Source organism: Zootermopsis nevadensis, unplaced genomic scaffold, assembly GCF_977971745.1.
Source record: "Zootermopsis nevadensis isolate Lab colony 2312 unplaced genomic scaffold, Znev_1.0 Znev_ptg000022l, whole genome shotgun sequence".
Classification (NCBI taxonomy): Eukaryota; Metazoa; Arthropoda; class Insecta; order Blattodea; family Termopsidae; genus Zootermopsis; species Zootermopsis nevadensis.
The window spans coordinates 7,517,249-7,542,000 of NW_028259154.1; the positions used below are offsets into that span (position 1 = coordinate 7,517,249).

Consider the following 24,752-nt stretch of genomic DNA (forward strand, 5'->3'; position numbering starts at 1 on the left):
TACATTCTACAACTGGACGGAGCTCCCCCCCCCCCCCATTTTCACAGGAATGTACGAGTGCTTCCCAATCGTGTCTTTCCACAGCGCTGGATCGGACGTGCTGCTGCAAATGGAGACAACAACCTTCTCCCTTGGCCACCCCGTTCGCCAGATCTTACACCGTGCGATTTCTTTCTTTGGGGGTTCGTTAAAGACAGCGTATATGCACTACCATTGCCCACGTCCATCCAAGAACTTCGTGATCGGATAACGCATGCACTGCAGGCCATTAAACCGGACATGCTACACCGGGTCTGGGATGAGTTTGATTACCGTGTGGATGTGAGTCGTGTGACCCAGGGTGCACACATTGAAGGATTGTAATTAACGCATGAGAAACTTGGACAGTTGCCGCCGCTGACGGTGTATGTTGTGCCCGCGTAAGATGAGAAATAAAGTCTTTGTTAACTTTTATGTATATCCTGTAGTGTTAATAGTTGTTGGTTTGTTTACTCTACATTGTGTTATTGCAGTTACACAATCCTACACCTCAGCATTGGTCTTTCTGTACTGTGCTTACTTTAAGCGGTTTTGAGACAAATCACAGACAGGTAGGCTGATTTGTTTAACCTTTTCCTTTCGTAAATTACAAAACTGTTTCACTCTTTTGTATGGAAATCTACAACATACAACTTCGTCTGGTGAAAATTATAAATTGTTGTAAGATTTGAGGTTTTCACAGCGGTGAGTATGAAGATTTCTGTCTTCTGGGTTGTTGCGCCGTGTAGTCTGGTCGATGTTAACCAACGTTTCAGAGGTCAGCGCAACAACCCAGAAGACAGAAATCTTATAAATTGTTGATATTGAAATGAGAACATATATTTGGAACTACTTTTTCCTATTCACATTGACACGTCATAGGCACATTTAGAATAAAAGAGAAAGCTGGTTTCTAAACGAGTTAATCCTATAAATCTTAATGGTAACTATACGTACCATTAACTCTGCATTTTTATTTATGGTTTTCATATGATTTTCTGTGTAAACAGAAATCACTTCCTTAATAAGTATTAACAAACTGATCTTTGTAATGGTAAAGTGTTGTGTTTTCTTAAATATTATTTAGAAGATCTTCGGATTCAAAGGGTTAATTACATTAGTTGCTTGCATAGTTCAGATCGACCTAGAATATAAACGAATCAATTAAAATTTTTGGACATTAACTATTATTCTGTATGCCATCCAAAATTATAATGTGTATGTACCACACATTTGTATGTTATTTTATAAATACGTTAACCAATACAGCAGCCTGTTTAGGTGTTTTAATTTCATGCGAAAAGTAAGGTTCAATGTTTAAGAACTTCATTCCTATCGTTATAAAATCGTCTCCATGTTGATCGGAACGAAGCTTTCTGAAACGTTGGATTTCTGTTTCCAATTGACGAGGATGATTGCCCGAGAAGCTTTTATTTCGTTTAGTCACCGAGAAAGCTTCAATTGTTTCTTCTTACACCCTCCGTCACACTGTGAACTAAGCTTTCAAATTGCTACATCATACTTTTTAAAAAATCGAGACCCAGTTCCTTCTGCACCTGACAATAAATACAATGCGGATTTAGGATTTCTTGCTTCCTTACAATTTTCACAGACACTCTGAAACTGAAAAAATGCAGTCCACCGTAACAAACGTGTTGTCACTGTTGCAGAGCTAAAACGCCTGACGTAAACTACACGAGAAAGAGACAAATAGCTTCCAGGGGTGTGGGCTAAACAACTTACCCCACCCTTTTCTCTTTACTGCAAAAAAGAAGAAGAATAAGAAACGTGAGAATTGCGAAACATTAATTTAAAACACACGCTGGCCAGTGTAAGACCCAGACAAAGCATATGTAGACTTAAATCTGGATGTATATGGACTGACAATTGTTAAGTTTAACCCGGCTTGCTGCATAGTACAGTATAAATTCTTAAAATTTATAATTTTCCATAAATTTAAGAATAAATCAAGAAGTTCATATTCGTCTCTCAGTATAAACATGGTTCATGCCGTGTAAGGCACATACTATGACTGTTTGTTACCCCACCATTATTTTACGGACACACTGTTTACTATAGGCTACCATAATTAAATTAAATTGTCTGAGTGGACATAACCTAAATCACATAGCGATTCTTGCTGTTTTCTAATTTTATTAAATTAAGGAAACTGTCTCAAATAGTCTTCATTCACAGTGATAAGTTCAGCAGAACTAAGATACTTGAAGAATACCTACAGAAGATATTACTTCGTATACCGAGACAAATAGGTAGACAATCTTCAACGCGTATTAAGAAAATGTATGAAGGGTTTGAAATAAATTGACTGCATCAAATTCGACGCACGGGTACTAACGGTATGGGAAATTTTGTGTCATGTGAAACAGTAAGTTTTATGCAACAGATGAATATCGACTGCTAGATGTTAACTATAGGCCTTCCAAAAATAATTTTACCATCTCCCTTAAGAAACAACGGAACACAATCAGCTACTTCATTCTCTCGCCAAGGACATCAGGTCTTAAGATTACACAAGATCATTTAGGCATCTGGAAAGTATCATTTTACATTTTTTCGGTGTTAACTGTCTTAATTACACTCCAGTTTCCAGACTAGAAAGTATTTGTACCACTGCCCAATGCTAGTTATTACAATTACGTGCGGACTGTTCCCACAGACGCTACTGGCTTGCAGAAAAGAAGGGGGTTGGAGGAGATAAAATCATGCAATCGAAGCCAACTTCTGCAACGCAATTTTCCATAGCGGGAATTCGTGACAAGGAGCAATAAAAACATGTCTGTGTGGCCTTCTATTTATATTGTGAGCAAAATCAGAACTCCATTTCCTGAATAGCGTGATGTCTATTTGTAGCTCTAAAACGTCACTTTGTAGGAACCGTATCTGGAAAGCAACCTCCTGAATGCAATTAACTGTGATAAAACTTTCTGCACGAACTACGTATTACAATAAGTAAGAACAATAATAAACAGAAATGATATTTACCGTAAAACTACATAGTGAATTAACCCCGGAAATGCATGTTATTATTCAATAAAAACTCCAATCATTGTGTCTATTCATAAGCACATATGGACGGGGCATGTAGCGCGCATGGCGGATAAGAAAATTTTATGTCCGTTTAAAATGGTGACTATACTGGACTAATACGAACCAGAATCAAATTTTCCCGACAAGTTTTAGTGCAGCCCATCAACAGACTACTAAGTTTTGTTAAAATCTAGTAGCGCTGGAGACTAAGCAAAGGAAAAAGAAAACATAATTAACAACTAAGAAGTTGGCTGTCTTATGAGTTGTTGTGCCGTGTAGTCTAGTCATCCATCATCAGAGCTCTGATGGTGGCAGCAAACATCCCTGAAACTTCGGTAAATTTCTACCAGACTGCGTAGCACAACAGCCAGTAATCTTCAAATTGGAAAATGTTTTCGAGAAGGGCTATTGTACTTAAAATGTATCCATTTTGAAATTTGGTTGTTCTGGAGTACAATAAATAATTCTGAGACTACGCATGTCTATGATTTAAGCAGTCGTTGTTGGCCGCTGGTGTTTCCTTGCACTGTGGCACAGATTTATTCGAGTTATCTCAAGGACACAGAATTCGTTTATTCTCCAACTCAAATTACCTTTTCCCTGAGAACAGTTCTAAATATAGATTTGTAAATATTACTCAAAAACTTATTACCAGTTCCTAAAAGAAAACACAGTCAAATGGATACTGTTCTTTAAGAAAATAATCGCTGTTAAATATGAGACTCATTATAAACCCATAAATAGATTCTGTGGGAAAATTCAAAGGCAGTGAATGTTAAATCTTGTGGTACAGGTAAGTACCACTGTGTTTTAAATGGCTAATAACACAGATCTATGAATGATGTCGCCAGTTGCATTAGTCATCTGCCATGACCATCAGCTCATGAAATACACGAGGCTAGCTCCCTATCCTATAATCGATTTTCTGAGACGTATCAGCTCCCTGAACTACTTCTGTCATTGCCTTGAATATGTCTCCTGTTCCAGAACAATAAGGTCTATGGCCCGTACGCGTTGGTTTCCTCTGCCTTGTAATAACAATCAGTTGTTGGACTGCATGCGGCCAGTTTCCCAGATGAACAGTTCATTTCGCCGCTATCCCTCAACTAAAACGGTTTAGTTGATTATACGCGGGAAGTTGCGTATCGTATCACTGCTAATTTACAAAAAAATCTTAGTAATTTCCACTCTAATTACACATAGTATGAAATAAATTGATAGCATAAATACATTTGCACAACGTAGGACACTGACATAATCTAAAAAGAAAAATTTCAATACAAATATTTTTGGTGGTGTCTGTTAAATAAACAAGTCTGCCATATAGTTACTTTATTATTGGCTTTAAAACGTCTTATTTACTTTAGAGCAAATGTTGTTTATGCTTTGTGTGAGGGTTGTACACAGTTCGATGCTTATTCCATATACCAGATATTCTCACAGATTTTATAGTTTCGACCTCTGCTTCAAACCTCAGAACACTTCGTGATCGTTTTATCTCCAATCTCCTTAATCGAACATTGAAAATTAGTCAAGAATACTTCGTTCATTGCTATACAATCTGTTTAATTAATATGTCATTAATAAGTAAATTATATATAGACATTTTTAACACTGTGTCTCTCTACACGATAGAAATATTTAATTAGTTAATTGAATAAAACTTTTCTTGGATATTATCCATCGTCTAGTATATATAAAACGTAAAACGACGTTTCGGAGATGGGACTCTATCTCCGTCTTCAGGTTCCTACACAGTTGGGCCGGACCGGAGATAGAGTCCCATCTCCGAAACGTCGTTTTACGTTTTATATATATACTAGACGATGGATAATATCCAAGAAAATGTTTATTCAATTAACTCTTCACCATCGTCAAGAAGTTTTAGATTTGATATTTAATTACTTGTTTGTTAATATCACCAGTGTTCGGCAGTACTCTTGGTATGAAAAACTTGAACACCAACAGGCTACTTCTTAATGAAGGTCAAAATCAGGAATTATGAAAATTTGGAGGGTTGCAAGACGCAAAAACAGAATATCACAATGATATTGAAAGATTACTTAAGGAAAAGGATTTTAAAATATCTTACTTATAACTAATTTTGTTTTAAAAACACTGAGTAGCATATTGGAACCACACTTACTACAATAGTTGGTCTAACGTAATGGAATTTTAATAACTTACCATAAATTTTCAATAAACTGTCCTCAAGAGCACAAACGCGACCTGCGATTCGTTGATAAAACCGGGTGATGCAGCTCCATATCCTCTGTAAAAGTTTGAAAACACGTGTCATAAGATACATCGTTATGACATTTTTTACACTCCGTTCTTATTACAATTTGTTCAGAAGCTTTTGATTTTAGCTGAAATTATTGAGAATAATGTTATTGAATTCACAGTATGGCAGTTAACCACTTCTTCCAGCAGATGTAAACAATTCGTTGACACAACTGTAGGGGAAATGAGCAAAGTGTTACAGATAAGGTTATGGGAAATGATTCGGTGGTTGCTACCGGCATCTTCCGATAGATGTCGACAAAGTAGCAGTCAAAACAAACTTGATATTGGTTTTCGGCTGGGCAATGGCGTGTCATTACTTAAGTCGTGCAAGCGTGTTAACTTTCCGCCTGATGGAATTCTGACCACGTTCAGTCTTGTGGAATCTTCATTTAAGTATTTAATAATCTAGGTTCAACAGCTTTTTTGGATCTTTGCCGCTAATTACATGGGCAGTAGAGAGATTGCTGACTAAAATACGCCGGCCTTGTTCAAAATATATTAAACTTTTGAAGCAGCAGCTCGTCTAAGTAACATTTAAGAGTTCAGCCTCTACTTAAAAGAAACCACAACACTTCCCTATTAAAGCTCAATTGGTAAATTCTGTTAAAGTAAATAGTTCCTAAGTAGAATTTGAGATTATCGCGGCGAGCGATAAGTCTCATCTCCCTAATGATAGAGACAACAAGGACCTCTGAAACGTTTCTAAACTTCTATCAGACTACACGGCACTACACTCCATAAGCTAGACATCTTCGAACTGATCTTTGATTATAATGAGAATCATATGAAACATATAATTACAAAATGAAGAGTTGCTTATTTTTAAATCAGGTAACAGATATGGTTACCACTGCGCTTTAAAGGATTAAGATCGGTTTTAATGGGGATGGATTTCTAACTGTTGTTATGTCAAACATTGTTGCTACATTGCAGTTAGGATCACAGCAAAACGCAATCTACTAAAAGAGCGCTGCTGTCAGTTAAGGCTTATCGGGTTGACAAGTGACTGTCATATTGATCTGAAACCGACACCAACAAGGATGGAAGAAGGTTTCTGAACGCAGTTTCATTATTTTATAATTTAGATGATAGAAAATTCCAAAAGGACAATTTTACATATTACACTTGTTCTTATTCCAGCTACAGTCCTGTTATTTTCTTGGAGAAACCGAAAAATACCACTGAAACCCAGAGCCAGGAAAGTCGATCAGCGGACCAAGATATAAACGCGGGTCCTCCCAATACGAAGCAAAATATTAATCACTCTGCCACAAGTTTCGATCACGTATCATGTCAGAATTTTACTCTGCGAACTGTTAGATTGTAGCGAATCCTCACTACACGCCTAATGAGTCGGCGAGTTTAGTTGGATACTAGCAAAATCCACATGGAGCTGGTAGAAAATAAAACCACGAAGAGGCATGTTTTATCCCGTATCCGTAATTGGTTTATTGGACCAGAAGACGTTCGGTAAGTTCTCTAAACAATCTTTATTGTTAATGAAAAATTCGTCACGTGACGTTTGTGAAGGTGCAGAAACTCTAGTAAAAGATTGCAGCGATATTAATGAACTCTTACGTTTATACAAAGAAGTTCATAACAGTTCGAAATGAAATGAAGTATCGAATAAGCTGCATTAATATTAAAACTTTATGCATGCATTTATACTCATTAACATACAAACAACAAATTGTTTCCTGAAGATAAGAGACATGACACCATTTTGTTACACACGCACACCCGCGTCTGTGGTAATAACGATGTCCTACATTCTAGCGACTAGACATTGACGTATGTCTATTTAGATTTCTTTCAGTCTGTTTTCAGACCTACTCTGTCATTAGCATCTAATAAAGTTATTTTCTTTTATTTATGAGACATAAGTTATATAATTATAACCATATACATATATGTACAGAGAAGTTAATACGTAATCTCAATATATAATCATTACTGTCAATATACATCTTACAGCAAACGTGTGGACCATAAAATTCGGAACCTTAAATATCACGAACCGAACACTGAAGAACTTCTGCGTTACTACACACTCAGACGGCCGTCGATGTTCTTTGTGCATCTCCGTATATTTTTATAACATTGTATCACTCTGTATATGAGCCGGGATAGCTCAGTCAGTATAGTGACTAGCTACGGGCTGGACGACCGGGGTTCGATCCCCGACGGGGGCAGAGGATTTTTCCTGTGGCCTCTGCGTCCAGACCGGCTATGGGGCCCACCCAGCCTCCTCTATAATGGGTACCAGGGTCCTTTCCCGGAGGTAAAGCACGGCCGGGGCGTGACGCTGACCACTCACCCCCATCTAGTGCCGGGGTCAAGGAAGAGAGGAGCTATACCTCCACTCACCCCAAACGCCTACATGGCGTATAGTGGGACAAACTTTACTTTACTTATCACTCTGTATAATTAAAAGCAGTTACCGCCTAAATTACATATTTAATATTAAGTAAGTAATTAATAATAGTAAATCAATAAATTTGCTAAGGAAAATTATCGATTAATATGTCGACATGCTTACGGTAATACGTTTGTGGTATTTTAATGCATTGGCTTAATATTCCCATAAACTAACCTCATTTATAACCCGGAGAACACTAGTCAACAAAGGGTTAATATTTTCGCTGAGCACCCCTGGGTATGAAACTTAGTCTCCTATAAGCTTGTTAAAGGAAGAACACATTGTTGACGTTGGTATAAGGTGCTGAAACGAATGGATCTAAGAGGAAAGACACAATTACATAACAAGGAACTTCATACTGGGTACATCTTCTGGCGTGTTTTGAAGAGTTTTATGTTTCGTGCTGCGGGACTCACCAAACTGTGCAAAAAGCTTTAAAGAACTTTTTAAATTAACATTTTTAACCTTTTGACTGCTTTAACTAATTTAAAACGTTTACCACATAATTTTATAATTATTTTCTGACATCAGGAGGAGAAAACACAAAATCCAGTGCAATGACACAAATGCAGGGAATTGAACCTGATGATGTCCACTTTGGACCGAAATATGAAATTCTAATGAATGAGCAGTAAACTGAGTGTGTGAAAAAGACGAACAAGAAAAACCAGGAATCAACATAACAACCAGAATGCTGCAGTATAGACTTCAGTTTACATTCCCCTAGAAAGTTCATTTCGACTACAGGCATTACACAGCTGTCGGAGAAGTTGCCGAGAGTATAAGGCGAGAGATATTTTGGTGCCGTTGCCGTTACAAATGTGGAAAACACAGAACGACTCATATGTGACCCACACAGCAGACAGGACTGGAGGAGGAGTGCATCGCTGGTGTGGGTCCCCTCCACAACCTGTCCTTAGTCATCCATCTCGTTGGTTATGTTCGGTCTGAATCTTATTTCATTCTCATCCCATTATACAATAAACTCCCGATTATTTGGGCCGGTTGAGAAATTTATTTTCCCGGATAATCAAAACTAAGGATAATCCGCAAAAATCAATGAAAGAAGAAGAGGGGATGGAAGCAACGGAACATAGAACATACAGCGGTGCCAAATGTAGCATTGCTCAACGTTCTTTTTCAGTGAATGCAAATTGTTTCATTACATGTATTTACATGCAAAGAATTAAGCACTCATGAATACTGTACATTAATTTCCAAACTTGGCTATAGAAATCAGCGCTTTCCTTTTATCTATCACAAACTCAGTTACAACACAACACAACACAAGGAAGAGTTGCGAACTCGCAACAACGCCGTTCGGCTGCCGATGTATCCACAATGCGGCATGTGGACAGACTGAGCTCTTGCTTTTTTTCCCAGTTTTTCGTGAGAAATAGTTTAATACAAAGTAAAGTAAAAGTCATCTCAGTATTTTATGGCTTCCATACAGAAATGTGTTATAGAAGCTGTCTATAATAGAGTTCCAATTTTGCGACTGGGTTCATATATCATAACTGTTTGAATACTGAACATAAAACACATTAAGGTGTAAGTCTGCGTTCTCTTAAAAGTAGAAAAGTTACTGAAAAATTGTGGCTATAAATGGTAATTGTTTAGGTGTATTTTATAAGCTTCCAATACTCTTGAAGCCTGATAAAGCCCATAAAAAACGGACACACAAAGCTGTTATATATTTTAACATCGCTGGAGAATATTATATTTATATTATTATGAAATACACATGGATGAAAAGGATGTATGAATGTAATGTTAAAATATTAACTAGTCTTTAGACGGGCGGAATTTTTCTCAATATTAATTTAAACCCACTTAACACCGTGAACCTCTAAATTTCCCATTGTTAGCATAAACTGAGTAATGCATATATCTTTTTGTACTGTGGTATATTAAAGAACTCTTAGTTGGTTCCACAATTTAAAAAAATATTAATCGTATTTATTTACCCACATTCGCGAATTTACTCAAACACTGCACTCACTCTTCAAGTTGCATAAAAGCAGAAAATTTCTTGCCCAGCTGAGTAAGAAAAACCGTACAACACTTTTTTTTTATTTACTGAAATGCTCACTTGAAACAAAGATACGAATAAACCGACTTTAAGTCTCGCCGCTCAGTTTTCAGGTGGACTTCAGATTGGCAGTCGCAGTGACGCTATAACTCCAAACCAACATCTCCTGAGTGAGCAGACCAGAGAGATTTAAAATTCCGTGTCTACCGGTGTCCCGAATGGAACGCAATGAATTTCTCTTTTATTTACGATACTCCTAAGTTGAGGACTGTTTTATGGACCGGAAAATTTATGAATTCCCACAGCAACCCAAACTGACTTCCACTAGTGCTTAGTAGGTAGTATATATATATATAACTAACTAACTAACTAGATGGCTTACCGAACCCGAAGGTTCATCACCGAATTAACCAAAGCCCTCCACCGGACCCTGTCCTGGGCCAACAAAATCCAGTTTCCTTCAACTCCTATCTCGGATAGATCCCGCCTGAGATTATCCTCCCATCTACGTCTAGGTCTCCCCAGCGGTCTCTTCCCTTCAGGTTTCCCAACCAGTACCCGGTGCACACCTCTTGTCCCATCCATGCGCGCTACATGTCCCGCCCATCTCACTCTTCTCGACTTAATCACCCTCACAATACTGGGGGAGCAGTACAGATTTTTAAGCTCGTCATTGTGCAGTTTTCTCCACGCCCCATCGTCTTCCCTCTTAGGCCCAAATATCCTCCTCAACACCCGATTCTCAAACACCTGCAATCTGTGTTCCTCCCTCTGAGTGAGAGACCATGTTTCGCACCCATACAAAACAACAGGCAAGATTATTGTTTTGTATACTTTAATTTTCAGGTTCTTAGAAATCAGACGGGAAGACAAAATATTTTGGACTGAGAAGTAGCAAGCATTTCCGGAATTTAGTCTCCTCCTAACTTCCTCACAAGTATCATTTTGATTTGTTATTGTTGTTCCCAAATATTTGAACTTTGTAACCCTTTCAAAGGATTTATTAGCTACCCTAAGATAATTTTGCCCGCCTGTCTTCTGATGACGAGATACTAACATGTACTTAGTTTTTTCTGAATTTACTTCCAGCCCCACTTGTCTACCAGCCTCTAGTAAAACTTCTGCGTTCCTCTTTATTGTATTTATATCGTCCCCCAATAAATTAACATCATCAGCATATGCCAATAGCTGATGTGTCCCGTTCAATTGCAAACCCTCCTGCCTACCTTGGACCTTCCTGATGGCGTATTCTAGCGCAAAGTTAAAGAGCAAGGGAGACAAAGCATCTCCTTGTTTTAGACCGTTCTTGATGAGGAATGTCTCAGATACATATTTACCTACTCGAATTTTGCTGCAGGTTTCATTTAAGCACATTTTTATTAGACCCACTAGCTTCTTTGGTATACCAAATTCAATAAGAATATTATATAGCACTTCTCTCTTCACAGAGTCATAGGCTTTTTTGAAATCTATAAATAACTGATGTACAGTCCCACCGAACTCCCATTTTTTCTCTAGTATCTGACGAATGCAAAAGATCTGATCAATCGTTGATCTGTTTCGTCTGAACCCACACTGATGATCCCCAATAGTTTCATTCGCATATGGGGTTAATCTTGCCAAAAGAATGTTGGATAGAATTTTGTATGAGGTTGATAGCAGCGATATTCCTCGGTAATTACCACACTCAGTCTTGTCCCCCTTCTTATAAATAGGAATAATTATGGATTCCTTCCATTGATGTGGCATCTCTTCCTTATCCCAAATTAACTGAATAAGCTTATGGATCCTCATATGCAACCCTTTGCCACCTGCTTTAATTAATTCGGCCGGAATCTGATCAATTCCTGGAGATTTATAACTTTTCAACTTCCCAATGGCTAGTTCCACTTCATCTAAGCTAGGTTCTGGCACCAACAGTTCAGCTGTATGCATTTTAATCTGTCTAATATCACCAGTATTATGAACATTTAAGAGCTCGCTAAAGAAATTTTTCCACCTATTCACAATTATTATTGGATCTGCAAGCAAATTGCCACTATCATCCTTTACCAAATTAGTCTGGGGTTGATATCCTTTCTTAAAGTTATTAATGCCTCTGTACAGGTCTCTGATGTTTTTTTCCTTATTATTTGTCTCAAGTTCAGCAATTTTGCCCTTCAGGTATTCCCTTTTCTTAGTCCTAAAGGTTCTACTAGCCTCACGTCTCACGTTACATAGATTATCCGCATTTGTTTTGTTTGGGTTCTGCAACCATTGAAATTTTGTTTGCTTCCTTCGATCTATTAATTTTGAACATTCTTCATCAAACCACGGTTTATTTTGCTTTCTCCTGTAGTATCCTAGTTTCTCTTTTGCTGAAATTTTGATGCAGTTTCTGACATTTTCCCACTCCCTGTTGATGTCCACACTTTCATTATCCTCATTTGTCTCTAAAATTTGAAACCTATTCGAAATTTCAACTTGATATTGTTCCTTTGCCTCTCCCTCACTTAATTTTTTCAAATCAAATCTTTCTGTGTATATATATATATATATATATATATATATATATATATATATACATATATAAAGAATTACACAAACATATGAGAATTATAGAGCTGCAGAATTACGGAAACATGAAAAGTACAGCGCTACAGAATCACACGAAAATATGATAAATAATAATCATATATCTATAGAACTACATGTACATATGATAAGTATATATTTACAGAATTACATAATCATAGGGCATATATATATATGTGTAAATAATAAACAGTCCTGCAGCTTTACCTAGGGCAAAGTTCACCGATGTCTGTTGAAAGGAAATTGAGCGGTGATGTTCTTGTCGGATAATAAATTTTGGTATTTTAAAACATAGCAAACCGAACTATAGTTCGCGACTGTAATCTTGAGACTTGCGGGGTGAGGAGATGGGGTGAAGGTGGAAGGAGGAAAGATAGCGTCCGCCTTTAACGCTTCGGACTTCCTGCATTCCTTCCAAGTCTCAAGATTACAGTCGCGTACTGTAAAAGCTTCAAACTCTATTCTATTTAGCTGTAGGTTTTGAGTTAGCTCAAAGGAAAGCAATACTACGTTATCTATTCGCCAACTCTCAATCAACTGAATAGGTTATATACAACATCGAGAATCAAGGCATTTGTAATTCAAAAAAATTAAAGAATGAATTTGGAGTTCTTGACTAGCTGAGCTTGTCAATAGCCACTCAAGAACTATGCAAGCGTCCGACTGACGATAGACTACACACAATGAATACTGGAACATATTCCACTTGTGTAAAATTCTTTGTGTTTCCTTAGTTTCTCTGCATCAATATGGTTGACCTGGAATCATGTTTCCAATCACGGACAGCATCGATCATGGTCCCGACATAATCGAATTGAGGGAAGGAAGGACGCATGAGCAACCCTCTGTAACATCTGTCTGTATCTCGGTTGCCATGGTTGCGAGAAACAATAATGCTTCCTGATGAAAACTGTTATATTTCATAAAAGCCAGAGAGTGTATGGGCCCAACTAAATGATTTCTTGGACCCAATGGTTCATTTTTATTAAATCCATGGTACGGCCATGTTGTAATATTTCATTTCAGGAATTGTTTTGGAGAGTCTCCGTAAAGAAACTACAATATTGAAGTCTGCAGTTAATATTCCATTAACTTCTTTCTTATTTTTCAAAGGTAAAAGAGGCTTATGACACGATCACGTGTCTGTCCACCCTAATAGCTACGAAACCAACCGACGGATTTTATTAAAAATTGCTATTAGACTAATAGCTTTTAGTCGCCCAACTGTCAAGATGATATCTGTCCTTTATGGAACACGAAGCTTCATTATCGTTTACCGTCTTCACAAGAGCCCACCAGTGTTCTCTACTCGTAGTTAAACAAATCTGTTTCACACGTTTTTAAATATCTTGGTCTTTTTATTTCTTATATTCTGTTAAACGTCGCCGCCAGCAGCTCAGATCATAAGCACAAGATGAGAAATGATATATGAGTAATAAATTGTAAGGTATATAAAAGGAAGTGGTCGTGGCCTAATCTAAGGTACTATTACGGCAATTTCGTGGAGAAACTGAGGAAAATATGAATAAAACTAAAATCCTAACAACACCTGTCCTCAAAGAGCTTTTTTCATTCAGATTATGAACTTAAATTGTATACATGAATATAGCGTCGGTCTTGTGCGTGCTATATGCCCCACCTCTCTAATCCTTTTAGACTGTTTCAATAAATAAACGCAATTAGAATTTAATAGATTTCTAGGAAGGTACTATTTGTTGGTATTTATTCTGTAACGAAATTATATAAAACACAAAGCCCTTTTATCATGTCGTATTCGATATTTTATGGTATTTTGTATTGTGCACGGTTGAGAGAGCTCGGTCCCTGTGTTTCAGGTGGAGCGCCATGCATGCCACCAATGTGGAGCGAAATTCCTGGCGCCTGCCGCCTGATGACACCGTGCAGGTGGCCGACCAACGCTCCAAGAGTGCCGAGGTGAGACCCGATATTATTATTATTATTATTATCCCATATCTTCACCGCTTTAAGGAGTATGTACTTCCATGTATCCGAGACAGACCTTGTCCCTAAGGTACATAGGGCAGCAGCAATTTCCGGGATCCATATTCTTTTTAGCAAGTGCCACATGTATTATATAATTTTATTTTATGAAAGCGTCTTTCGGATGATGTTTGAAGTTCCCAAAATGGCGGTCTTCTGAAGTTCCCTGACGTCGTGTTCGCCCGGGATGTTGGCCAAATATTTCCTGAGTGACCTGGAGACAGTTCCTGTTGCCCCTATGACTACTGGGATTACTTTTGCTTGAACCTTCCACATTCTCTGTATTTCTATGAGAAGGTCCTTGTATTTCAATATCTTCTCTGCTTCCTTCTTAATCACATTTCTGTCAGTCGGTATTGCTATGTCAATTAAGAGGCAAGTTCCGTTTTTGTTTCTGATTATTATGTCTGGTTTATTATTTGGGATGGTTCTATCTGTTCTGACTTGTTGGTTCCACAATATAATTATTTGGCTGTCTTCTCTTGTCTCCACTGTCTTCGGGATGTGTTCATACCAGTGCTTCTCTTCTAGCTTTACCCCAGTTTTCCTGCATATGTTAAAATGTGACTGAGTACAAACACGATCATGTCGTTGTATATACTGCTCTTTTGATAGCACGGGGCATCCGGACATAACGTGATCTGTCGTCTCATCAAATTGCTGACATAGTCTGCATTTGCTATCTGTATCTTTTTTAATATTTTTGTTGCGTAATATTTTGTATTTAGTGCCTGGTCTTGTGCTGCTATAATCTGACTTTCAGTTTCCCCTTTCAGATCTCCTCTTGTTAGCCACAGAAACGTCTCTTCTTTGCTTATAAGTTGTCTGTCCAAACTTCGGAGATACTGTCCATTTTGTTCTCCCATTTTTTCTTTATACTGTCTTGGATCAATATCTTAATTTGTTTTCCTTCATTTGTGTCATTGATTTCCTCTTCAGAATTTAGTTCTTCTTTGATTTTCGATGCTGTCTTAGTTATTGAGTTCATTATTGCTTGAGACCTGTCGTGTAATTTTATGATATTAATATATGGATCCTTCTGATGCTTTATGTGCAAATACTCTGCAATATTAACTATTTCACTTTTGTCTGTTACTTCAATTTGTGCCAGTCCTATTCCCCCTTCCTTCCTCTTTACGTAAATTCTGTCTGCATCTGCCTTCGGGTGATGCATTCCATAAATTGTCAACAGTTTCCTAGTTTTGCTGTCAATTTTCTTCAGTTCTTCCAGTCTCCAGTTAATTATTCCAAAACTCTACCTCAGTACTGGAACTGCTAACGCATTTATGGCAGTGATTTTGTTTCTGGCATTCAGTTCAGGTTTCAGTATCATCCTTAATCTTCCATTATATTCCTTCTTCAGTTTATCTTTCATTTGTAGATGTTGTATGCCATCTCCTTCCTCAATTCCTAAGTATTTATATGTTTTTCCTTGTTCAAGCTGTTGTATTTCTGTGTCCGTATCAATTAACAGATTTTCTGATTCTGCAAACTTTCCTTTTTTATATACAACCTTTGCACATTTGTCCAGTCCAAATTTCATTCCAATATCCTTATTGAAAGTCCTAACTGTATGTAGTTGTTTCTGAAGTTCAGTCTATGATTTATTATTATTATTATTACCCCCTCTCTTCACCACTTTATGTGGTATGTACTTCCATGTACCCGAGACAGACCTTGTCCCTAAGGTACATAAGGCAGCGGCAATTTCCGGGATCCATATTGTTTTTAGCAAGTGCCACATGTATTATATAGTTTTAGTGTTAGAGATGACTAAATATTTTACATCGGCGTTTTTCCAATGATCTATTATGATCCTAGAATGTGTGTTTTCTGAAGCTCTCTAATGTCGTGTTCGCCCGGGATGTTGGCAAAATATGTTTTGAGTGATTATTATTATTATTATTGTTGTTGTTGTTGTTGTTCTGTGGCTCATTTAGCGAGCATTGGGGGAGGTTAAAAATACGTACAATATTTTGAATGGACAGTCGTAAGGGAGAGCACTCGCACAACCTAGATGTAGTGTTGCATCCCGGGCTGGGATTACAGGTTGGCAAGGCGAGCGGATCCTTTGGAGCTGCAGGTGGCGCTTCTTGGTGAAATAAAGTTGGAATGTAACAGCTAAAAGATATTTATTGCAAGGCAATAGACTGAAGCAGTCGAAAACTGGTTGACTACAAGTGTATCACTTCTGCCTAGGCTTGGGTAGTCCGACCTTTCGTTGAGGGCTGCCTTCTGGCATGAAGAAAGCCGGTCTTAGTATCAATACCAAAAAAGAAGACATTATCGGGGAGTGATCACCAGGTTTTATACTTTCTGGAAGATTTCTAATGTCACCAAAAGTCCTAATTCATTATTTTAAATTTTCCCATTACCAAACGACTAGCCTATATTATATCCCAAATGCTTCGTTTTCAAACAGTTGCAATTACGTATTTTATTATCTGTCATTTATGCTAAAGTAACGCCCTCATATCAGGAATGTATCCCATTTCATCCTACATAGATCGAACTAAATCCGTCTTTGTCGAAATTATTTTCCTATTAGCAAGTTCAACATTCACCACCACAGCCTCGGTCATTTAAAACTAATTTCTTCAAGATGGCTTCCCACTTGAACAGACCTCACAAGTTTCCTTCCAGCTCACTGTAACGTTGACTTAATTACTTAATAATAAGATCTGAAACAGCTCGGCTAATAAAGTTACTAGATTTATTCTCGGTGACCGGGGTTTGTTTTCCAAAGGAGGCTTGAATGTCCTTCTTTAAAACTTCGACTGAGTGCTTATGTGGGCACACAGTGGGTGGGATAAAGCGGACGCAGCGTAAAACTGACCACTATCTCTTTCCAGTACTACGATTTAGATTATTACGTCTCAAAATAAGGGCAGTGAAGCAGAAGCCAGGGAGCCGCGAGATATTTATATATTTTAAAAATAAATATTTGTTACATTTTAGATCCACTTAGAAATAAAATAAACTTTTAACAGAAAACAAAAATCAGTGGCTTAGGTAAACAAATACAGAAACTCTCTATCTGTTTTATTGCAAAAGAAAATTTTTGTATTTCTTTACCATATCTGAGATGCATTTTTTCAAATAAAATATTTTTGTTTTTGTTAGTATTCCCTATAAATGTGCATGTTTATAATGAGCAAATAATTGTTGTTATCTGCTCTAAAATCTTTGTTATTGGCTCTGGGAAGTCTTGAACTTTTTAATCAGATTTGGTGAGCAGCGGAATGAAAAAAGTTGGAAAGAACTGATTTAGTATGGGCTGGATTACTGGTGTTCGATTTCAAGCAGGGACGAGAGATTCTTTTCAGCACACACGTCCAGACCGGCTCTGGGGAACACCCATAATTAAGAAGTATGGAGGAGGCGGTATTTTTCTATTCAAAAATATTAATTTGACCAAAAAAGAGAAACCTCAGACTAATCTGTGGCCTGTCCTGCATTAGAAGCGGGTAACCCAACGTTCAGATTTATGTCTGCTTGATACAAGCATGACACCTTAACCTGACTCCGTATACAGAATGTATAAGTACGTGAATAACTGTTATGTTTTTGTTTTTTTGAGAAAGGATGTGGCGTAAACTTCTTTTTTTTCAAGTTGATAAAGAAACGCTGACCAAACAACACCGCATTGCACCGTTTAAATATGAAAGTTCCTGTCTCCAATCCATTAAGAGGTTCGCCTTCCAAACAAACGACCGCGTCCCTCTGCCGAGGGGTGTGGTTCACTTTATTCATTATCTGCCGCATGAAATGAGGCCCCCCCCCCCAAATACGGTCGGTGGTCGAACACCGTGCCGGCTATACGCTGCTACTTAGATCTTAACATCGTGCTCTTTTGTTAACTCGTAAGCCACTGTGCAGCTAAAACAAATGCACGAAGAAGGAGAAAGATACAAAGAAAAATGAGAAGGTGCGAAAAGGAAGAAAGGAAACAAAGAATAAGGAAGAAGGGATGAAAGGGAGAATAACATAACAAGTGGGCGTGAAACATGGCTGTCACATCAAGGCAAAACATAGATTGAATGTGTGTTAGAACATGGTCTACGGAGAATACGTAACCTAAGAAAGAAATACAGTAGTCGGGGCGAATTTGAGCGTTCCACGTCCGTCACAAGTCAAAGAGGGTGATGAGAGAGAGACAGGAGAGGTAGCAGGTTACGAAGAATATACTGTGTGTTTGAACGAAGAACTTATTAGACCTTGAAGCCAATACCTCATGCCGAACGCTGTCCTAAAAACATTGCTCCCTACTAAAAATGATCTCACTATTGAAACATTCTGTACTATATTTGATATTTTGGGTGTGTTCACAGTGAGCAGACTTAGATACTAAATTATTTAAGTATAATAAAATAAATATACAAGAGAGAGAGACGAGACACTAGAAAGCAAGAAAACTAATGGCGAACTGAAAGTCAGCCCACGTATTTGTGCTGCGTTTCAGAACGACTATGTTCCTCCACAAATGGATACCTCTGCTTGAAGGTCGAGTCAGTTTTCTGCTCAGACAGGCAGTACTGTCCCAGCTGCGATACTCTGTTGCCTAGTCCCTCAGTTGCTATGTAAGTAATATATTTGGTTTGCATAATACATTCTTCTACCCCCTGAAGCGAAGCTCGGGTAGGCCTGGTGTAACAACAGAGTCCAGAAATGCGCAACGAAAAATTTCATAATCTGTAGACGAGCTCTTCAGTAAATGTTATTTGGCTGCTCATAACATGAGATAGCAGTGGCATGTAACGAATGGAAAAGAAATACAATTCATACACCATTTTAGTCGTTATGCCTGAAAGCATGAAACCACTTGGAAGACCTAGGTGTGGATGGAAATATGTTACTAAAATTAATCTTAATAGCTTGTATGATGGCGTGGACTGATTCATCTGACTCAGAATAGGAAGAGTGCTTTCATAATTTGAGTACGGTAATGAAGCTTCAGATTCTGTCACAGGCGAGGAAAAGTGGACTGGCTGAGACTATATGGTTATAATTTGTAGAACGTAATTTTAGCATAATTTTCGCATGTTTTATGCTGTAATCGTGATTCAAAACTTAGGTCCTCAATAACTATGACAATGCGATACTCCCTCCTTCGCTCCAAGTCTTATAAAGACTATTTTAATACAATTTCGAATAAAAATCCCGAGTTCATTACTGCTTCAGATATGAAGTGAACGAGTAAACAAACGAGATTATTTACCTCCACCTGGCATAAAAACTGTGAACTACATCAAAGTTGCAAGATGTCAGTTTATGTGGTAGTGGATCAAATTTTTGTTGAGCACTGTTGTATCGTGGCTTCTTATGTAGTTACCACAAATTCAAAAGGACTGCTTAACACGAAGAAATAGGTGTGCTAAAATTGTAGACTAACGGATGGAATGATTTGTTATATTCGATCATATGTAATACAAAAGAAAACTTTTATAGTAGTTCATAATTTTTTGTAGGGAATTTTTAAGCTGATAATGTTACTTAAACGCCAGATTTAACTAAATGATGATAAAAATATTACAGTGAAGTGCGTATATTTTTCAAATGCGTTGTCCGTTATTGTGCAGGACTAATTTGCATTGTTAATTCGTTTTACATTTAATTTTATTGCCCTCAAGCTAATTTCATTATGAACTCTGCAAAAAGTTAGAAGTAATACCTTCGCAAAACTTTCCAATGAAGACACTGCAGAACTTTCGTTAGCGTATGAAAACAATTGCTAAAGACAATATCCATACAGAAGTCAAACCCGTTACTGGAAATATCCGAAATCCGTCTAGCTTGTCCTAAGCAAAACTACGACATGTAATGCAATCTTAACCTAAACTCCAAATAAATGTAGAAGTTTTGTCTGGTACAAACTTGTTAGAAGGAATTCAGTTACACTTGATAGAAAACAAGTCTTTATTTCGTATTGCTGTAGGTACTCAAACTGTTAACCTTTCTTTTTTCCTTTATCTCTTGCCTGAAAATACATCTTCATTTCTTTTGTGACTCTACTTCATTACAATGTTTGTACAAAGGTTGTATATAATCAAACCAGCAGCTGGCTCTTAGTCGGTTAATGCACAACTTACGTAGCGGTGGCGCTGTACTTCCATATTAAGCGATTGAAAGAAGACCGGCACAAGAGACTTTAGTAGGTAATGCGGAATTCATCCTATTTGTGTAGGTATACGCATGCGAAATGAGTGATGAATTAGCCCTTTGAAGCCGGCACTCATCTAAAAATATTAGGGAGATTCAACAAGTAAATGCGATATTGGGGTGTCTTCGTTGTTTGATTATCAACACTTATGAGGCCTGCCCATATTATACCTCAAGGTAAGACGGTAACTTGCAGCTTCTGTAAATTTGTGCCGAGTAAGTGTGGCATAAAGACAGTTGCTACACTACAGGTCTGCACCAAGGACGAGCAAGATTAATGTCCAGTCTTGCACCAACCTCCGTTCAGTTGCAAAAATTATTTTTTTGAGAATGCGTTTGCCTGTCCTTGGTGCAAATTTCTGGTGAAGCAGTCATTTCTACGCTCTCATCACTTGGCACAAATGGACTACAGCTGAACCACACTCGCAGCATGTCCCCGTCTGACGAGCTACAGCATGACCAGGCCTCATCATACAACGAAAATATTCCACTACTGTCCTTACTTTTCAGACTCATTAGTAATTAAAAATTCAATTCGCACCGCAAAGAAAGCACCACTTCCATTAAAATTATCAACTGGTTAAAGAATGTGAAACATGTAGTTACCACTGGGATTTAAATGGTTAAGAGTTGGTCTCGCATGAGTCATGTCCATTTATTTCAACATGGAACTTTGTGTAAGAGATGCCCTGAAATTGTGTTTATGTGGTTACAACCCTGGTGTTATACACTGTAAGTAGAGCCACTTTGCTGGGCACCGTGTGACGTCGAGAGGAATGCCCGGAACCACGTCGGCACGCGTTGTTTTCACTTCAGACCGCCCAAACTTGTTTTCCTCTTCATTAATTATATAGACCTGCTTGATTCCCTCACTACGCTGTCTGTCTCTTTTCTCCGTCAATTCATTTATCCTTTCTGTCTCCACCAGCTTGTTCAACTTCTTTCTTTGACTTGATCTTCTTACTTCCTTTCCTCTCCCATCCTTTAAACGCTTTTTGCTCTCAAAATGAAAATAAACATATTTCTCTCTACGGTTCCTTCCTTTCTCTTTGTTTTATTTGTCATTATCTTACATTCTTCTCTTAATTTCTCACCAAATGCCACTAATAATTTTCTCGTATTCTTGCCTCTTATTCTAGAGATACTTGGATCGAATATCGTGCAGATAACAGCCTACTATAACAAAGATATTTCGTGGATTTATAATTTCCTTCACGAAAATTCTGCCATTTTATATTAAGGTACGCCGTCATTGCTTTTCTCGAAGTCTCTTTCAATTCATATTTGTTAGAAATCTACCATTCGCCAATACATAACCTACATAATTGAAAAGACACCTTTGAATGAACTAAGAATCAGTCCCGTTCTTTCTTACTTTTTTCTACCTTATTTATTATTCGTTGTTTGAGCGATAATCACAAAATTAATGCATATAGGGCTGGTAATATCTGACTGTCCGTCAGCATGAATCACCTCGTCAACCGCTGCACTGATTTGGAAGCATGCAACAATGTTTGGTGAAAGATTTTCTGAAAATGCAAAACTTCGGTATAGTAATTCTTTGCGCAATGCAAAAATATGGCGGCTGTATGAAAAATAAAATAAAAATTCGATTTGACCACGATCCAATTCATTCAATTCAAAGGTTTGAGTCCAGTATGCTACTACATAGATAATGCGCGTTATGACATTTTCGTATTGATTTATTGTACTTAAAATTTTGAAATAGAGCATGTGTGGTTTTCAGTACGCATTACAATTTTCCAGTCTTGTTTCAGAAGATGAGCTTTGACTTCGAAGTGTTTACAATTCTCCGCTTTTCTACTGTGTTGATACACGTTACATGACTGATCCCTATGTCCGGTTATTATCTGTGTCATCCCTGCCCAGGACCTGGTGCTGGCCGGAGCTAATGACAGCAACAATTGGCGTAGCATTGTGCTGTCGCTGCTGGTCATCGGCTTCGTGATTGTGGGCATCCTGACGGCTATCTACCTGCTGGGTTACGTCGACGAGATGCTGTACTGGAGCGGGCGACGTATGAAGCTGGGCGAGTACCTGCAGGGCGACCTCACGCCGCGACATATGCCACCCGTCTGGATTTCCCACACACACTTCATATTTCAAACCGATGAGGGCGCGCTCGCCTACCTCGACACCACCAACGACACCGTTTCGCTCCTCGTTACAAACCACACGCTGGTGAGTAACATGCCTTCATAACACATTCACATCCCTGTACACATACCACTCACAGGCCCGTATAACGTTTCGTTAAATTCTGGTACATCTGATCGGCACAGATAATCGTTACATGATCGAAAAGGAAGGTAATTCGTGTTTTTAAGCAGGCTGTAGCCGAGCATGAAAATTGACGGTGGCATCCCGATGTAATTTTACTTCCTGGGTAGCGCCATGTGAATTCTTTCAAAGACAGTGATGTCAAATGCTGTGGGTGTAGCCTAAGGACACGGGTGGTTTGAGCCCCCCCCCCCCACTTCAAATATAACGTTGAGAATATGTCTCTCTTAAAATGTATGAAGTATCATAAAGATCATAGGACATATAAAAATATTTGATCTAATATTAAAATCTCCTAACTTATATAATTTGTTTTGTTATGGGTTATTTATTATTTAATTTTGAATTTAAAGATGAACGAGGAACGTCTCGTAATTAGCGCTCATTTTTTCAGCTCGGAATTGCGTGTCATTTCGCCCAGAACTTTTCCTTTTAACACTGCATTCATGTGTATAAATGCACTCAACGATTTAGTGCTGTTGCATGTCATATTCTGGCGCAGACATTTGTAATATCTTAATGTAGATACTTATCACATTCTTGTTTAACAACTGTAATGTATTCGAACACCTATTCGTAATATGCTCCCATGTCCTATTATAAATCCTTAATACACTTTCCTTATCGTTATAATCTCGCGTGTTTGCTTATCCAAACCAGAGAAAATAGTGGTGAAGCCATCCTATAATTATATAGAGATTCCTGAAAATAAAGTTTCTTGTATTTCATCAACAACAAAAGAGCTGTAATAAAAGATACTTTATCAGTTTCACATTTTATTTTTATCGCAGCATTCTTTAACACTTACAACGAAACTACTTTTCAAATTTATCTGCCTCAAGTGCCAGAAGGGGTCGCAGTGGCCGCGCGGTCTGAGGCGTGGGCCTTGTGCTGCTTGGTAGCTGGGACCCTGGGTTCGAATCCCACTCAAGCCATGGATGTTTGTCCGCGATTTTCTGTGTTGTGCTGTCCTGTGTACAGGCACAGGCCTTGCGACGGGCCGATCCCTCGTCCAAGGAGTCCTACCAAATATTCATAGATCAAGCCAACGAAAAGTTGGGACCCGCAGTGCTCAGGCACTTGAAGAACGGGTCGTTCCCAGTATCCCAGTATCCAGTATCCAAGTGCCAGAAACTCAGTGTTTGTATAAATGAAGTGTGGGATTTTACACAACCAAAACCTTTTAACTTAGAACACATTCCACTCTTTTTCATCCAATATGATGTACACGCAATAGATACTGATTAAAAATGTATTTTCACTATAACATAGAATATTTCAGGTACATGACCTTTTCAGTTCTAAAGCACAGGCTAAGATATTTTTCTGATCTGCAGGGCGTGATAAACAGTCACATTTCATGGGTAATTCATAAGACTATTATAATACAGGGCTAGACAAATAGTGTTGTTGGTACTCGTATTATTGTAGTGCAATTATGCAGGACCCAATGATTCTATATTCTCATGTACAGGTGTCCCAGAAAGATGTTTACACATTATAATATGGACCATTAACAATGTGCATGTTATTCCTTTTGGGTCATCTGTATGACTAACTGCAGCATAAATGAATTTATGTTCACAACACGTGTAATAAAATGTCGACAATATATATTATGGATAGTAGTCGTAGCAACGGAAGGCAAACATTTAAAAAAAATCACCAATAGTATGTAATTGTCTCCAGGGTTGTTGTCAATGAAACTAAATAGATAAACTTCCAATAAAAGATTTTGGAGCCATCAAACTTTGAAAACCCGCTATATTCAGGCGACATTGAACACAGAGTGTAAATGTATCAGTGGTGATTATATTAAAATGAGGCATGGCGTAGGCAGTTCTTTCATAAAATCACTACAAAACAGAGGTGACTGTGGTTTATTTAACGACGCTGTCAGTTCCTGAAACTATA

General features: G+C 38.0%; 1 protein-coding gene across 1 annotated transcript in view; it reads left to right on the plus strand.

Annotated features, from left to right (window-relative positions):
• LOC110831025 (inactive dipeptidyl peptidase 10) overlaps positions 1-24,752 on the plus strand; it is a 110,753-nt gene that overhangs the window by 48,314 nt on the left and 37,687 nt on the right. The window contains exons 2-3 of the mRNA XM_022066556.2: positions 14,213-14,312; positions 22,428-22,739. Of these exons, the coding sequence (XP_021922248.1) occupies positions 14,223-14,312; positions 22,428-22,739 (402 nt within the window). The 5' untranslated portion in view covers positions 14,213-14,222. The remainder of the gene's footprint in view (positions 1-14,212; positions 14,313-22,427; positions 22,740-24,752) is intronic.